The 15413-nt window shown below is 38.5% G+C and overlaps 1 protein-coding gene across 2 annotated transcripts in view; it reads right to left on the reverse strand.

Annotated features, from left to right (window-relative positions):
• The window catches only part of PDS5B (PDS5 cohesin associated factor B), a 103857-nt gene that overhangs the window by 80977 nt on the left and 7467 nt on the right, over positions 1-15413 (reverse strand). For both annotated transcript variants that reach the window (XM_071552899.1, XM_071552891.1), the window contains exon 2: positions 899-1024. In XM_071552899.1, the coding sequence (XP_071409000.1) occupies positions 899-1006 (108 nt within the window). In that variant the 5' untranslated portion in view covers positions 1007-1024. The remainder of the gene's footprint in view (positions 1-898; positions 1025-15413) is intronic.

Below are 15413 nucleotides of genomic sequence, written 5' to 3' on the forward strand. Positions count from 1 at the left end.
AAGTTATAAACGTTGTCTTTTATTCAGCATCATAGGATGCAGTGTATTGACTAAAGTCTATCAGTCCAAATCCCAAAGCATAGACAGGTTACTGGGGGGAGAGGAGAAGTAGTCCTTGTCTTTGGGGATTTTGCTGGGTTTTGCTCATTTACCAGAAGTTTCAACTGACTTAAAACTACTCATAAGAAAACAAGCTCCAAAGTAACTCTTCCATCTGCTAGAATACTTAAGGCTCCTCTCCCACACCTGTTCCCTCCTGTTTCACAGGGCAAGCCCAAGTGGCAGGTATTTCTTCAGCACAATACAGGCCTGCCTTTTTGTGAGAGCACATGGGTAGATACAGAGCTGTAGTAACATAATTAGTCCCCAAACATGTCCTTCCTGTAGAGTTCGGCCAAATAAAGTGGCCAAGAAATTCAAGACAAAAATACATGGTATATTAAAGACTACCTTCACCATGATACAGGCTAAAATAATGAGAATAAAGGGGTTTATAATCAACCCAAAGAGCACAAAGGCATAAAAGGAAAATATTCTGAGGGACCCCAATTATTTCCAAAATTATGACTCTCTTTTAGAGAAGAAAATACTGGAAAAACAATAGAAGCATTGCCTTACTGTAGGAGCTGAAATAAAATTTAAGTGGTATTTAAAGTTAATACCAGTTAATATAGCTCATTTCTATTAGTGATTTTTTAATTCATTTAAACAATTTTGGACAAGTCACTTCAAGAACTGGTAGAAGAGAAGGTACAAAAGCCAACAAGTTCTTCTTTCCAAGCAGAGAAAAGGTAAAGCCCAAAGAAAAAAAAAAACCTTTCAGATATAAAATACAGTAGGATCATTGAACACCATTTACAAGAAACTTTAGTCAGCAAACAATTACTCGCTTACTCACCTTTAGCCTTCGCACCATCTCTTCTTTAGATATTTTATCAGAAATTTCTTTGACTCCTGGAGGATATGTGATTTTCCCATCATTGGCTCTTGTCTTTGAATGAGCCATGATTTCACGGTTTTACAACTGTGGAAAGAAATTAAGAAGACGTTTTTTAGCTTGTTCATGTTTACCTCATCTGCCCCACTCTGACAAATAAAATCCAACTAGATATATACTGCCAAAACCCACACAAACAGAAAAAGACAAAAAAAAACAGACAGAGGATTTTGATTGGTATCAGTAGTTTATAATGCGGCAAACAGCAATGGTTTTGATATCCAGGTAGATCGCCCTATGAGACAATAAAACTTCCAAGAAGCATATAGCAGAAAAAAAGCTAAGACTCCTCATTCCTGAACCTATTTGACTTTCACACGAGATGCAAGTAAGAATCTTCTTATACTGTATGATCTCTTTCCACCACTTGGTAATAATAAATCCTAGCCAGACTAGATTCCTAAGACTCTGAGAGAACAGATATCTGAAGTGGACTTTGTGCTCTATTTACTTGTTTGGAAAACACAATTTCCCCAAAAACCTAAACAGCAGTGCTGTTGAAGTGTTACACATCACTAATTTTAATCTGCCAATACTGCCAGACAGGCAACTCAGAGAGAACGAAAGCAGGGGCAGAAACAGAGCAGACCCACTAAGTCTTCACTCTATGCCATTAAACCCGAGTTCTCAAGCAAAAGACTGCAGATAAGCAACAGTATCTTCTTCCTACATGCCAGCTAAGAAAAGAACTCAGTTACTTCGTTTCTCAGTCCTATTAAACTGATGCAAATGCAGATTGCCACCTAATCCATTCTAAATTATGCAAAATTCCACTGCTGTAGAGAAGGAAGCTGAACAGACAGCGTTACTTACATCAAAACAACTAATACAAAAAACAATGAAAAAAACCTAGATGACATGTGTTGGGACAATTAGGATTTTAGAAAAAGACTACCAGGGCAGCTACAAATGAAGAATGTAACAAAGCAAACAAATTTTTTTGCCATTGTCTTGATATTTTTATTTATTTAGCCAAAAGTATGAATCACTTCTAACAGTCATCACTGTCCTGAACTGTGAATTCCAAGTCAGGCATTTTCTTCCTATGGACCTCCTATACAACAACCAATGTATACCCTGAACTTCTTAAGACTAGAGCATCAAAAATAAAACATCAGACAAAATCCACGAGAGATGGGCTAGCATCATGTTCCAAAACAACCACAATTAAGACTTACTGGCCCCCAAGCCAAGGTCATTCTACACTGAAGGAGAACAGGAACTTGAAATAGGGTTGTCCACCCACCCCACCCCCAAAAATGTTTTGTATTCTTCAGTCCATATTTCATGATAACAACCAAAGTTACACATTTTGCTTTATCTTCACTAATCTTTTACAAAACAAAATGTTAACACTTTCAAATCATTTTTTGTAAAGAATATGTCCGGCACAATACATTTTATTTTTGAAAACAGGGAAAACATGAACAGAAGAAACATGATCAGATTTCTTTCAACAGGCACGATATGGAATGTACTTCAACAGATATGCAAAAGCCAACTGAGTTTCTGTCATCTTCTCTGTACCTACATAAACCCAAACAGCTGAAGAGTGCTATGTACTTGCAGTTATAGTAAAAACTGTTAACAAGAAAGCTGAGAAGTAACAGAACTCATTCAAGTAATTTTTTCTAATACTCCCAGTAAAATATGATGTCACCTTTATCTGGGTTATACTTTTTAATGCACTATCATGACACAGTAAGTCTAGGATTCTCGAAAGCACAACATACGAGATGTAATCAAGTTCATTCTTCTTGCTGTTTGACACAGATATTGCATTCTAGCTTTCAGATAGAATGACGTTATATATCACAGCTAAACTAACAGCTCATCACAGCAGAAGGGAGTCTTGCTCCCCTCAATCTGAGAATGCATAAAAGCATCAGATGCTTTGTTGGACCAATCAAGCTCACCAAGTAAAGAAACGAGCCTAATTGCTTTTGAAAAGCATGTGACAAGCATCAAAGCTAACTCAAGGGAAGCAACAGGAACTAAGGGAACTGGGGAACAAAACTCCCCTTTCCAGTGGTGGATAGCTGTCAGATCACATCAACTGCAGTGGAAACCTGATTAAAATATGGTGATGTAGTCCCATTTGGAGCACATTCTGAAATAATTCAAAGACTGAAACTCATGCATTATAGTCAAGTTGAACCATCCAGCCAATACGTCCAACTGCCATGTAACCAAGATTTTAAGCCTGAGTGGCATCCAAGGTCTGGGCTTCAAACTGAACATCTGTATTGTGTTTATGTGGCAAGGTTCTGAGAGTGGAGGAGGTTGAAGGGACGACCCCTGCGGGGAAAGACCAGTGGCTGCACCCACGGTGAGAAGGGCCAGTTCCAGACAGCTCCGAAACGGACTCATCCCTCCCCAGAGTTGAGCCCATCAGTAACAGTGGTGTCACCTCTGTGAAAAATAATTTAAGAACTGGTAAAAAGTGCTGCACAGCAGTTACGAGAAAGAAAAGCGATAAAAATGTGAAACAACCCTTCAGACACCAAGGTTAGTGAAGGAGGAAAGTAATCTCCCTCCATTTATCTTGACCCATGAGCTTTTCCATCTTATTTCCTTCCCTGTTCCATTAAACAAGGGCAGTGAGAGCAGCCGTGTCGGCACCCAGTAGCCAGCCAAGGTTACAGGCAGGGTACGAAGCTTACCCCTCTCAGAAGCACAGAAAAGAAAAGGACTTAGTTTTCTACGGAATTAATACATTTAATCTTTTAGGGCCAAAAATAATTTTTAAAAGGCTAAATGAAATAGCCTATTACTATTACTTAGACCGTAAGAGATAAAAAAATTACAAACATTTTAAACTTCCTATGTGATACAAACTTTAAATCACTACGGGAAGTTAATAGTAAGCTTTACAGAGAGAAAATAAATCATTGAAAAGAAACAGTAGGAAACAAAACCTATTCTTCAAACAAGAGAAAATTCAGTGTTAAACTACCCCCTTGTACAGCAGTTACCACTCCAACCATTACCTTCCTAAAACTGAATTTGTTTGCTACATCACATTGCCACAAGCTCCTGTTCTCCTGGACTCCCAGCATAGCTGTGCATATCCAGGTTTGTCAAATAATCTGTGGTGAACAGTTAGTAGGATCCAGGATTTCTTTTTGAAGGAAGTTTTTCAACCTGACTCTAGCCAAAAGCAAGTCTCTGTGATTTCACAGAAAAATTACATCAGCTGTTTCAGTGAACTTCCCTCATGCAAAAAAGAAGGCAGTGACAGCTAAGAACAACAGTCTCAAGGCCATATGTACCTAGAACATGCTGAGCATGAAAATCCATAAGCCAGTGAGGTGACATCCAATGACTGAATTTCAAAAAGCTTTTAAAATTTGTTTCTAAAGATGCACTGTCTTCTTTTGGAATACACTAGAAGACAAGCATTTTGAAAAAAGAAAATTCTTTGAAAGCTTCTTTGAGGTTCAACAAGAGACTCAGCTGACAGAGTCAGCAGTCAGCTTCTTTCATTATTTTTATCAACTGAAATTTTATTATTCTCCACAATGTTTTCAGAAATCCAGTATTATTCCATATAAACAATTAGAAAAAAGAGCAGAAGTCTTACAAGGCATGACTGAGGGAGCGGAGGGTGTTTAGCCTGGAAAAGAAGAGGCTCAGGATGGACCTTATCGCTCTCTACAAGTACCTGAAAGGAGGTTGCAGCCAGGTGGGGTACAGTCTTTTCTCTCAGATGACAAGTAAAAGGCCAAGGGGGAAGGGGAGGCTTAGATAAGATATCAGGAAAAATTTCTTCACCAAAAGGGTGGTCAAGCATTGGAACAGGCTGCCCAGAGAAGTAGTAGAATCAAACTGAGGTTGGACGTGGCACTGAGTGTCATGATCTGGTAAATGGACTGGAGCTGGACCAAGGGTTGGACTTGATGATCTCGGAGGTCTTTTCCAACCCAATCGATTCTGTGATTCTATGATCACCATCCCTGGAAGTGCTCAAAAAGTATGTGAACAGAGCACCTGGGGGCATGGTTTAGAGGAGAACACAATGGTGCTGGGTTATTGGTTGGATTCTATGACATTAAAGGTCTTTTCCAACTTTAATTACCCATGAAAAAAGAAAACACTCATATGGATGCCTTTTTTTAAGGCAAGAAAACACTCCAGACAATGAGATGCTTTGCACCAGACAGAACGTAAGCATAGAAGCTATATATTAAATTGTGCACTGTTTCTGCTTGTTATATGAGAACAAAGAAGGGAGATAAATATAACAAGAAATTTCAACAAATATATAACAAACAAATTCTAATAGATAGGAATAAAAATCATTATTCAATCAGGCTTTGATTACTTTGATTATGTTAAACAGTACTATAAGTCTTCGAAAACTACAAAGAAAATAAACATATAGTAAGACTTCAGATGCCCAGGCACTGCTTCTTTCAACATGGAAGCACCTTTGCAACTATAACTTGTAAGATTTGAAGCCCGGAACGAAGAGCAAGTCAGTAGAAGTACATTGAAAAATAGTACATGTAAAAAAGCATGACAAATGAAAACTAAATTGTAAGGGAGGTGGGGTGGAACAAACTAGTACAAGAAAAGAAAGAAGACAAAATACATACCCTTTGTACAAAAATAGGAAAATTAAAGCATGGAAATGAAACAGGAAGCTGGATTTATGGAACATTAGAATAGGATGGATTAAAGTCATCCACCTCCTGCGACAGAACTTAAATAGAAAGATTGTATGTAATGTAAAATTTTGATTATCAGTCAGACCACAGAAGGGAACAATTCATTAATCTAAACAAAGTTAATTAGTAATAAATACCATTGCCAAAATTTGGTCAAACTCAACTAAATAAAATACAAATGAGCTCTGTAAATAACTAGTATCCTCCAACAGATACTCAATTTCAGGTAAGTCATAGAATCATAGAATGGGTTGGGTTGGTGTCTTGGTTTGAGGGGAAAAAAACAAAATGTTTTACCCACAAGCAGGGGAGGGGCCTCCTCCACAATAATCACACCACTCTTTATCAAATTTAAGAAAAGGAATTTTAATACAAGAAGGATAACTGCTATATATATATATGTAAACAGACTAGTGCAACCCACTTCCCCAACACCACAAGAGAGAAAAAAAAAACAAAAGAAACTAAACAACAACAAAACCCAGCAGGTTTTTTTCTCCGGGAGAAAAGGTTATACTTAAGTGTCCTTGTCACAGCCCGCTGGCTGCAGAGTGAGTTTCAGTCCCTCTCCAGCGAAACAGACGAGCAGTGGGCTTTCAGATGGACTCAGTCTCTTCCCCCTGTGTTCCCCGTCCAAGAAGCAGAAAGGTACGAGCAACCAGCAGCAAATCCAAGGCAGGTAGGCAGCAGCAGCACAGCACAAAAAGTAGTCCGAGGTGGGCAGCGGCAAGACAGCCAGGAAAAAAACCCAGCAGTAACCACCAGGGCAGCCTCCTTCGAGCCCCCACTCCACCGTTCCGCCGAGCCAAGACTCCGGAGAATATCCAAAAAAAAACCAAAAGAGACAAACCTGCCCCCACCCCAGCGATCAACAGTTAATTGCTTCTTTTGTTAACCGCTGGCCTGGGCAGTTAAGTGGCAGGGGAGAGAATTTACATAATAATCCCAAACTACAACAGTTGGACGAGACCTCCGAGACCATCAAGTCCAACCCTGGTCATTATATTGTTAAAAGATTCAATATTCAGATAGTTTCTACATAGCACATAACTGTATGTAACTCCACATATACAGCTTGATCAATAGTATAAAATACAGATTGCAGTTATGCAAATAAAACATGGATGGGTATCTTGTATATTAAGGACCTATGCAACAAGTCAATAAATATCATTACAAGATGTTAAGTCAATGATCTAAAAGGAGGACATAAACCACATTCCATTTAACTGTATTTTGTTTGTTTGACAGTTTACATTGCCTATGGTGATTTAATTAACTGAGCTAATCATTAAGCAAAACTATGCCTTAACATACATGAAGTCATGTGTCAACAGTCCCGTTCCAGAGATCCACACATGCATTTAAATCCTAATTGTTCAGAGAGTTTTGTAGAAATCTTATCCAAGTGATGAAGCAAGCTTTGGCAAATCAATCCTATATTCCTTGCAAGTCTGTCTCCTGCCTGACCATTGCCTTCTCCTTAAAAGCCAGAATTCAAACATGAGGACTTAGAAGATCACCAGAAACAGTGATCAACTTAGAAAACTTCATCATCATTTGTATTTTTCAGAACTTTCATTGAACTATAATTATTTATATAGCTCAATCTTACCAATACAAAATCTAAGAAGACCTGCATAAACTTGAACTATACTAAAACATACTTTTAAATCTATGTTTGCAAGATATTTCTCAATGATCCACTTTCATCACAGTCAGACAGCTATTAGAAGCAGAAGTGAATTTAAGAAGTGGCTGGCACACAAAAAAGTTGCAATGTGTAGAGAATTAAATATATGTGTTTTCACAGTTCATATCATTCCAACAAGAAAGTGTAGGCAAAAGAAAAAGGGATTTGCAAATATTCTCAACATGTTCTCTACAATCAAGCAGTAACATGAATGGCCTCTCACTATCACAGGCCATTCGGTCAAAAACACAAAAAACATTGAGAAGATACACAAGAACATTTTCCTCAGGAATTGTCTCAGGGAATACCGCGAGGAAGTCGTATCTTTTCCATCTCATCAATCACAATACAGACTTCACTCCAATGTCTATTCCTCTGTCAACATGCTGTAATTTCTTTTTATTATTTAGATCCATTTTTAAAAATTTTTGCACCCTCAGTGGGCAACATCCTTGTATGAATAAATACAGACCACTACAAATACTTGGAGATCATGAACTTTGTTTTAACAACACAGTCAAGATGTGATTTCCACAAAAGATGCAACAAGATATCCTGAAGAGATTACTCAGCAACTTCCAAATGTGGAAGAGGCAGGCATCTTTCTATTTCATCAGGATTATTAATAAAAAAAAAATAATTTCATGATTTAAGCAATTTACAGAATTTTTTTACATCCTGGCAGATTCCTGCTGGTGTATCGCTGACCAACAACTGATCAAGGTAAGAAGTGACTTAGATGTAAAAGGGTTACATGATCCAAGTGCCACTAAACTGAATCTGTTTCTACAATAAATTTACTGCTAAGGAGTTCTAACTCAGCTATAAAAAGCCACTCCAAGTTGAAACTTGGCAGTTAATTTTCTGCTGGTGAGTAAAATAGAAAACTTTAGAGTGTTGGACCAAGTGCACTGATGTAAATCCAGGGTATTTCTCATATTGATTCAATATTCAATACTTTCCATTCTCTTTTAGAATCCATAGTATCAAGAAAATGTTACCTTCCTGTTTCTGGAAGGAAGCACTTTGTATAGCAAGGACTGAACCAGGAACAATTTCCAGAAACCACAAACTAAAGGTCTTCTGGGATGAAGACCGCATTATAAAGTAAAACTAACACTCAATCCAACAAATGACATGAGAAGCACTGGGTTACACTACAGAAGTCCATTAATGGCAATCCTTTGACAGTCAATATGTAACTAAACACCTGCTTAAATTCAGAAACACTTCTGCAACCTTACATTAGAAAATACAGCAAAGCACACTAAGTTTCTTCATTAACATATAAAGTAAATGCTTTATGGAAAACTAAAAGATGTGCAGGTAGTAACTGTGCACAGAGATATCTTGGCAATGTACAGAGGACTTGGAGGATTCAGGAAAATAATACACATGCAAGAACAAAGAAGAAAAATTTAAGACAAGAGTTGGTATCACAATCAGCATATGCCCACTAAAGGGCCTCAAGCAACTTGAAGAGAATTACCATCAGTTACCAAATGATCCCAGGCAAGACCCCATTCCAGCTGATACTATTTTTTTCCAAATTTCATTAAAGAGAGCCTCCCAAAGATTTAGCAAGTAGAAAGTACTCAGTACCAACTTATCTCAGCACACAGCTCTCTCCAGTGGTGTTGCAGACACTTGTAGCTTCCACTAAACACAAGTGACCCAATTTCCAAGTTTGAGCATTTTTTCAGATCTGATTAAAAGTAAAAATGACACCAATAAAACGGCCTCTTTTTTGTGCCATTTATGAAACAGCAATTTCATTGAAATACACACTGGTCAAAAAAAACCTACTAGAAACTACATAATAGAATTCACCCTTAAACCACTCAACCACCTAAGCAGAAATAAAATGGCACTATTATTGTGGGATCTCAGCTTTCATACTTCTACCCAACACTAAGTAAAAGGGCCTGTAGGACTTAAAATTAAAAATCCTTATTTCTGTGTGTGGCTGCAGGAAAAGAAATTATAAGGAGTTAAAAATTGAAGATGATAACAAAAGAATCAGACAGAGAAAGAAGAGTGTGGGCTGACCAAATACGGTGTTAATAAAATAGACATCTGCAATGTATTTGTCAGGCAAGTAACTGCAAAAACATTCCTTAGGTGGTCGTATTATGCAACCATATTATTAAAAAAAAATCTTAAAAAACACAACCTATGACCAGTCCTCAGAGTGCTCAAGCAGAAGTGCTCTGGTGATGTATACAACTCCAACACAGTGCTCAAAGGCAATGCCCATGCCAGAGGAACATAACACAGTTTGAAGCTCTTTGTCCCTTGATAGGAGTGCAAGAAAAGTTTTCATACTACTAAGAGAATTCAAACAAGCACGTAGCAAAAGTTGTGAGTAGTAATTACAGCCGTCAAAACAGGAGAGCTGTACCACAAAGACCAGGAAATATAGAAATAAAGACAGAATTAGCACCAAACTGAGATGTACACTGTAAATAATCTACAAAAACATTGCACTTCAATAGCTAAAATCAAGAGAAGGGGGAAAAAATAAAAGTATGCTGTATAGTAATGACTGGAGACAAGTAAGTTACTGAAGTATTCTATAAAGCCAGCTGAATAGCCAGTCTCAAAGAAACACCAGGCAAAACTTTCCTCTAACAGCTGGTAACAGGTATATTCACCCAGAAGTTACTGTATCTACACTTAAGAACTTCACATTTTCAAAGCAAACCAACTGTACAGGCACCACACAAGAATTCAAGAACCACTGAGGAATACAAAGCTTTTTAAAAGTATTGAAAAATTAAGGTGTAGTACACTTCAATTATAAAAATTAAGGTATAGGACCAGAAAATAAAGGCAGAACTGTCACTAATAATGCAGAGCAAAAGAAATAACAATACTGCCACTACAGCTGCACTAATCTGATATCAATAATACTGGAAGAGTTTGGGAAAAAATCTGCATGCTAAAGCCAGAATTTTAAAAACAGGGATAAATGCAACTTATGCTTATCATAATACCTTGGACAATTTGTTTTATCAGTCTGCAATAAAACAATTTGCACTTTCCTTGCACTGAGAATCACTTACTACATAAGCATTGAATTGGAAATCACAGATGGATGCATGCATAAATGAATCAGACTGTCATTCAGTAAAACATTGAAATAAAAGATTAGAGAAAGAGAAATGTTTGTAAATACAAAGACTGCATATGAACATCCAAATAAGAATACATGCTACAAGTCAACGAAAATCAACTGCAAGGGGGAATAAAAAAAAAAAGGTCTAAAGAAGTGTCCTATGTCCAGGTCCAGGTATAGTCTCCTGGTGATTTTCCTACTCAGTTGTGCTAGGCAGCATTAATTCTACAAGTTACTTCAAGAACTCCTCACTGTAGATACTCAAGAACCATCCTGATGCAATTCTGTGCCATGTGCTCAAGGACGGCCCCTGCCTGAGCAGGGAGGTTGGACCAGATGTGGTACCTTCCAACCTGCCCCATCCTGTGATTCTGTGGAACAAACAAACAACCCCCCACAGAACTAAAACCTCAACATCTAACACATATTTCAAGGTACTGGAAAGAACCTGTTTGGAATACTATGTGCAGCTCCCAGCACCTATCATGCAGATAATTTAAAGTGGAAAAAGAACACAGGGAGTCTGCATGAGGACAGCACATACACAGAGGCAACAACAAGAAACTGACAGCAGGGTGAGTGGAAGAGAGTCACAAATCACTATAAATACCAGAAATACTAGGAGATCCCACCCAAAGAAAATGAACCACAAGACAGAAGTTCCAAGATAAATAGATCAGCCAAGGAAGAAAAACTGATCATTAAAGAAAGACTTCCGGATTTTTAAGTTAAAATTTAAGAACAACTTTCTTGTCAATAACTGAAGAAAAATATCCAATTAGAATATAACACAGCTTGATCAATATACAGGGGAGATTAGTAATTTGCTGTTCCATGGTACTTGAACAGTTATTAGGAAAAGCAGATATTGAACTCCATGAAATATATCTTTTACCAGAATCACCAGAAACAATGAGAGAAAGCTCTTAGGCTGGTACTTGAAAACAAGCGAAGAACTGACAACCTGACTAGGTATCAAAATTTCACATTATTACTAATTTCTGGCCATAATATTGATACAGCCCTCTTTTCGCAGGGAAGCAACTTTAAGATTTAGCAAGTCAGGAATGATTTGTTTCCTTCCTTCCAACTGCTAAAAGTGAATGGGGGAAAGAGGCAGGAATTATTATTTTCCTTTGCATTAACTATTTTAAAAACAGCGTAACAAAAACCAGTCATAGAAACCTCAGATATTTTGCATTACACAATTTCAAATGATTAACAGCTGTAGTAATTTCACAGAAGGGGAGGAAAAAACCATACAAGAATGGCATGGAAGCCATGGGGAAAATAAGGGGAACATAAACAACTACAACAGACAAGACATCAGGTACAAATCAAGTCTAATCACTGTGTTGCCCCTTGGGAGGAAACAACACTTGATATTTAGCATGACATTTATTTGGCTAAAAATGCCTTATTGAGTCCTACCATGAAACTTGTTTTGTTTTTTGTTTTGTTTGGGGGGAGTTTTTTGTAAGAATTAAAATTAAACAAACCACCTTTCCAATGACCAAGAAAAACCCCAACACTAGGAATACTAATAAAAATAGTACTAAAAAAGCATAAAGAACTAGAAGAAATTAAAAAAAAGACAAAATAAAAACTAACAACAAAAAACCCCCAAACAAACAAACAAAACAAAAAACCCCATTAAGAATACTAGCATGCTACCACAGAAGCAAAACAACATTTTGTAAAATATCCCAGGTGGACAACCAATATAAAGCTGCTTTTGCAAGAAGTCAGAATTTACACACTGACACTCTTCCATTCCCAACTCTGCATATAATACTAAAAAAATGCAAAATTAAATGCCTCACATTGTATTGCAAATTGTTTGATAAAGAACTGCTAAAGATCAAACAAAGAATGCTAGTAGGATGGGTGGAATTTTAATACCTACAAGCAAGCATGGATCTTCAACTGCAAAGGCAGATGCTGTGCTAAACAACACTGCATTCACTTCTAATCAATATGAATTATTCCAACTGCATACAGAAATCTCAGTACCAAACCCACATTCAGCTAGGTATTTTAGAAATAGAAGTTGTCTACCCAGATGGCTTTTATCCGCTCAGCTTTTTTCTTCACTAAAACATTTTTTTTGCTCTTTGCAAAACTGAAAGAAAACCAAAGACTGAAAAAATAATTGAGTCCCCACAGACAGAGGAAGACCCCATAACTGTGATTACAAAGCACAAATTAGATGAAGACATACTACAAAACCAGGTGAACCAAGTTCATTGTAAGACCACAGGACCAGAAGAATCTTGAGGTTTCAGAGTCAAGTCATCTGCTATCAGACATCTATCTACCACTAAGAGGGTGGTCCCGTGGAGTAAAGGAGAGCACTCTGGACTCTGAATTCCAAGGACCTGAGTTTGAGTCTCAGTGGGACCATCCCCTGGCAGTTCAATGCCTCCCTGCCATCCCATCCGTCACATCTCGGATGCTCAGCAGGGTCAGTCCCAGTTAGTACCAGGTGCTGTGACAGTCCCGAGGACTTCCCTGTCACTGTCCAAGCTCGCTCGGCCGTGGCAAATGGACCTCAGGACTGAAACGGTGGGGCCAGTTCTGCGCACGCTGTGCCTCACCTAAAACATCCACTGCACAGGCTGGAAGGGCACACCCACGTGGGGAGAGCCCTGCCCAAATCTTTGTTCGCGAAGTCTGGCCATACACCACCCTAAGATCACTTAAAAAAAAAAAAAGTTGAAGCTGAAGACTCTTTTGATGTTTAAGTCTTAACTGACCTTCGCCACCTACCTCAATGCTCAACCAACATGTCTCTGCCTATAATGTATTCACTTCTTTAGTTTTCTGTAATACACTTATTTATCGCTTACAATTATTGAGCCTTAGCAGGTAGTATTTGCACAGAATGGTTGAGGTTGGAAGGGATCTCTGAAGGTCACCTGGTCCAATCCCCCAGCTCAAGAAGGGTTGCCTAAAGCTGGTTTGCCAAGGAGTGCATCCAGATGGCTTTTGAGCATCTCCAAAGACAGCGACTCTGTAAACTACCAGAGCAACCTGTGCTGGTGCTTGATCACCATCACAGTGAAAATGTTGCTGAGTGTTCAAAGGGAACTTCCTGTTCCAGTTTACGTCACCAGGCACCACTGAGGAGAGTCTGCTTCTACCTTTTATGCATCTCACTTTCAGAAATTACATACATTGATACATTTTAATTCTGGTCTCACTATAAACAGGAGCAAATGTACATCTATACATATAAAATAGTATATTTTCAGACTCTGTGGTTTGTGTTTTGAAACTAATGTTTAATAATTAGTTGTCCTTCACTTCCAACTCATGACTTACATTAGGAGACGAGGAGATGAAATAAAGCTGCATCAGACTGGGCATTAGGGAAAAGTTCTTCACTGATAGGTGGTCAGTCACCGGAACAGGTTCCCCAGGGAAGTGGTCATGGCATCAAACTTGTCAGAGTTCAAGGACTGTCTGGATGACACTCTTAATCACATGACTTAGATACAGGTAGTCCTGTGCGAAGCAGGGAGTTGGACTTAATGATCTTTACGACTTCCTTCAGACTTGGGAGTTCTTACAGTTCTGTGACACACTCACTGCACAGTGACAGCCACACCACAGTGTGTTTAGTGCACAGGTTGTGCTCCCACTTGGGCTCAGAGCTGCGCTGATAGGCAGTAAAGACAAGTACCACATTTTACTAGACCAGATCACTTCCTTACAATATCCTGTAACTCTCTCCCCAAGAAGAATCTCTCCTCCTACCCAACAAAGCATTGACAAAATCAACGACGAAAAACTCTATATACTTCCCACTGGAATGTATTCCATAAATAGAATCCATTAGGACACAAGTAACACCTAAAGGAAAGTCATTTTTACTCATTTTTAAAGGATAGTTTTGCAACTGGAAGGAGCAAGCTTTAAATTATTGATAAATAAATACAGTTGCTTGCACTATGACTGTAAGCATACAATTACAACACAACACTTCAGAGAGTTTCCACCTATTACTTAAAGGTACAAGAAGTGTTCATGTGCACATTATAGGTTGCTCTCTCCTAATTCCCCTCAAGTTACAAGGTTAAAATAGTCAAACCAGACTAACAGACATATCTGGTAAATCCTGCTGACAGGTGAATCCATCACTAATCCACCTGTCTGCTCATAGCCAGATGTTGCTGTTTCTTTAGCAGGAAAAGTTGGATTTGTTCACACCTCAGCGAGATTCTCAGCTGAAGAGCAGTCTGTCTTAATTAAGTTTTTAAGACAAAAAGCTCAGCTCACCATGGAAACAGCTAAGGTGTGGACACACTTCTACTAACTCCATTGCAGGGACCAACAAGCTGTATCAGACAAATGGACTAGGAAGTTTAGGAGTTATGGAAAAGGCACTCAACCAAGACAACAAAGTTTATGTGAGAGGGAAAAGAAAGCAAAAACAGGCAAAAATAGGAACAAAACAAACCATATCCACCAAAAAAAAAAAAACCTCCATACAGCACAGTTTATACAACCTATCAGCCCTGAGGTTCCTAATACATATAATGTACCTAAGTATCTGAAGGGAGGGTATCAAGAGGATAGAGCCAGGCTCCGAACACGAGGAACAACTTCTGTGAGGGTGACTGAGCACTAGAACAGGTTGCTGAGAGAGGTTGTGCAGTCTCCTTCCCTGGAGATAGTCAAAAGCCACTGGGACATAGTCCTCAGTAATGTGCTCCAGGGGACACTGTTTTGAGCCAGAAGGTTGGACTAGATGACTTCCAGTGGTGCTTTCCAGCCTTACCCATTCTGTGATTCTGTAAAGTCTAAGAAGTGTTGAACAAGTATAAGCTTGGACAATGAAGGATTGTAATCAGAAGCCTAACAGGTATGAAGACAAACTAGACAGAGAAGTCAGCAGAGAGATCAGAGCAAAAAGATCAGCTGCAGGTGGCA

This window comes from Pithys albifrons, chromosome 1, assembly GCF_047495875.1.
Source record: "Pithys albifrons albifrons isolate INPA30051 chromosome 1, PitAlb_v1, whole genome shotgun sequence".
Taxonomy (NCBI): Eukaryota; Metazoa; Chordata; class Aves; order Passeriformes; family Thamnophilidae; genus Pithys; species Pithys albifrons.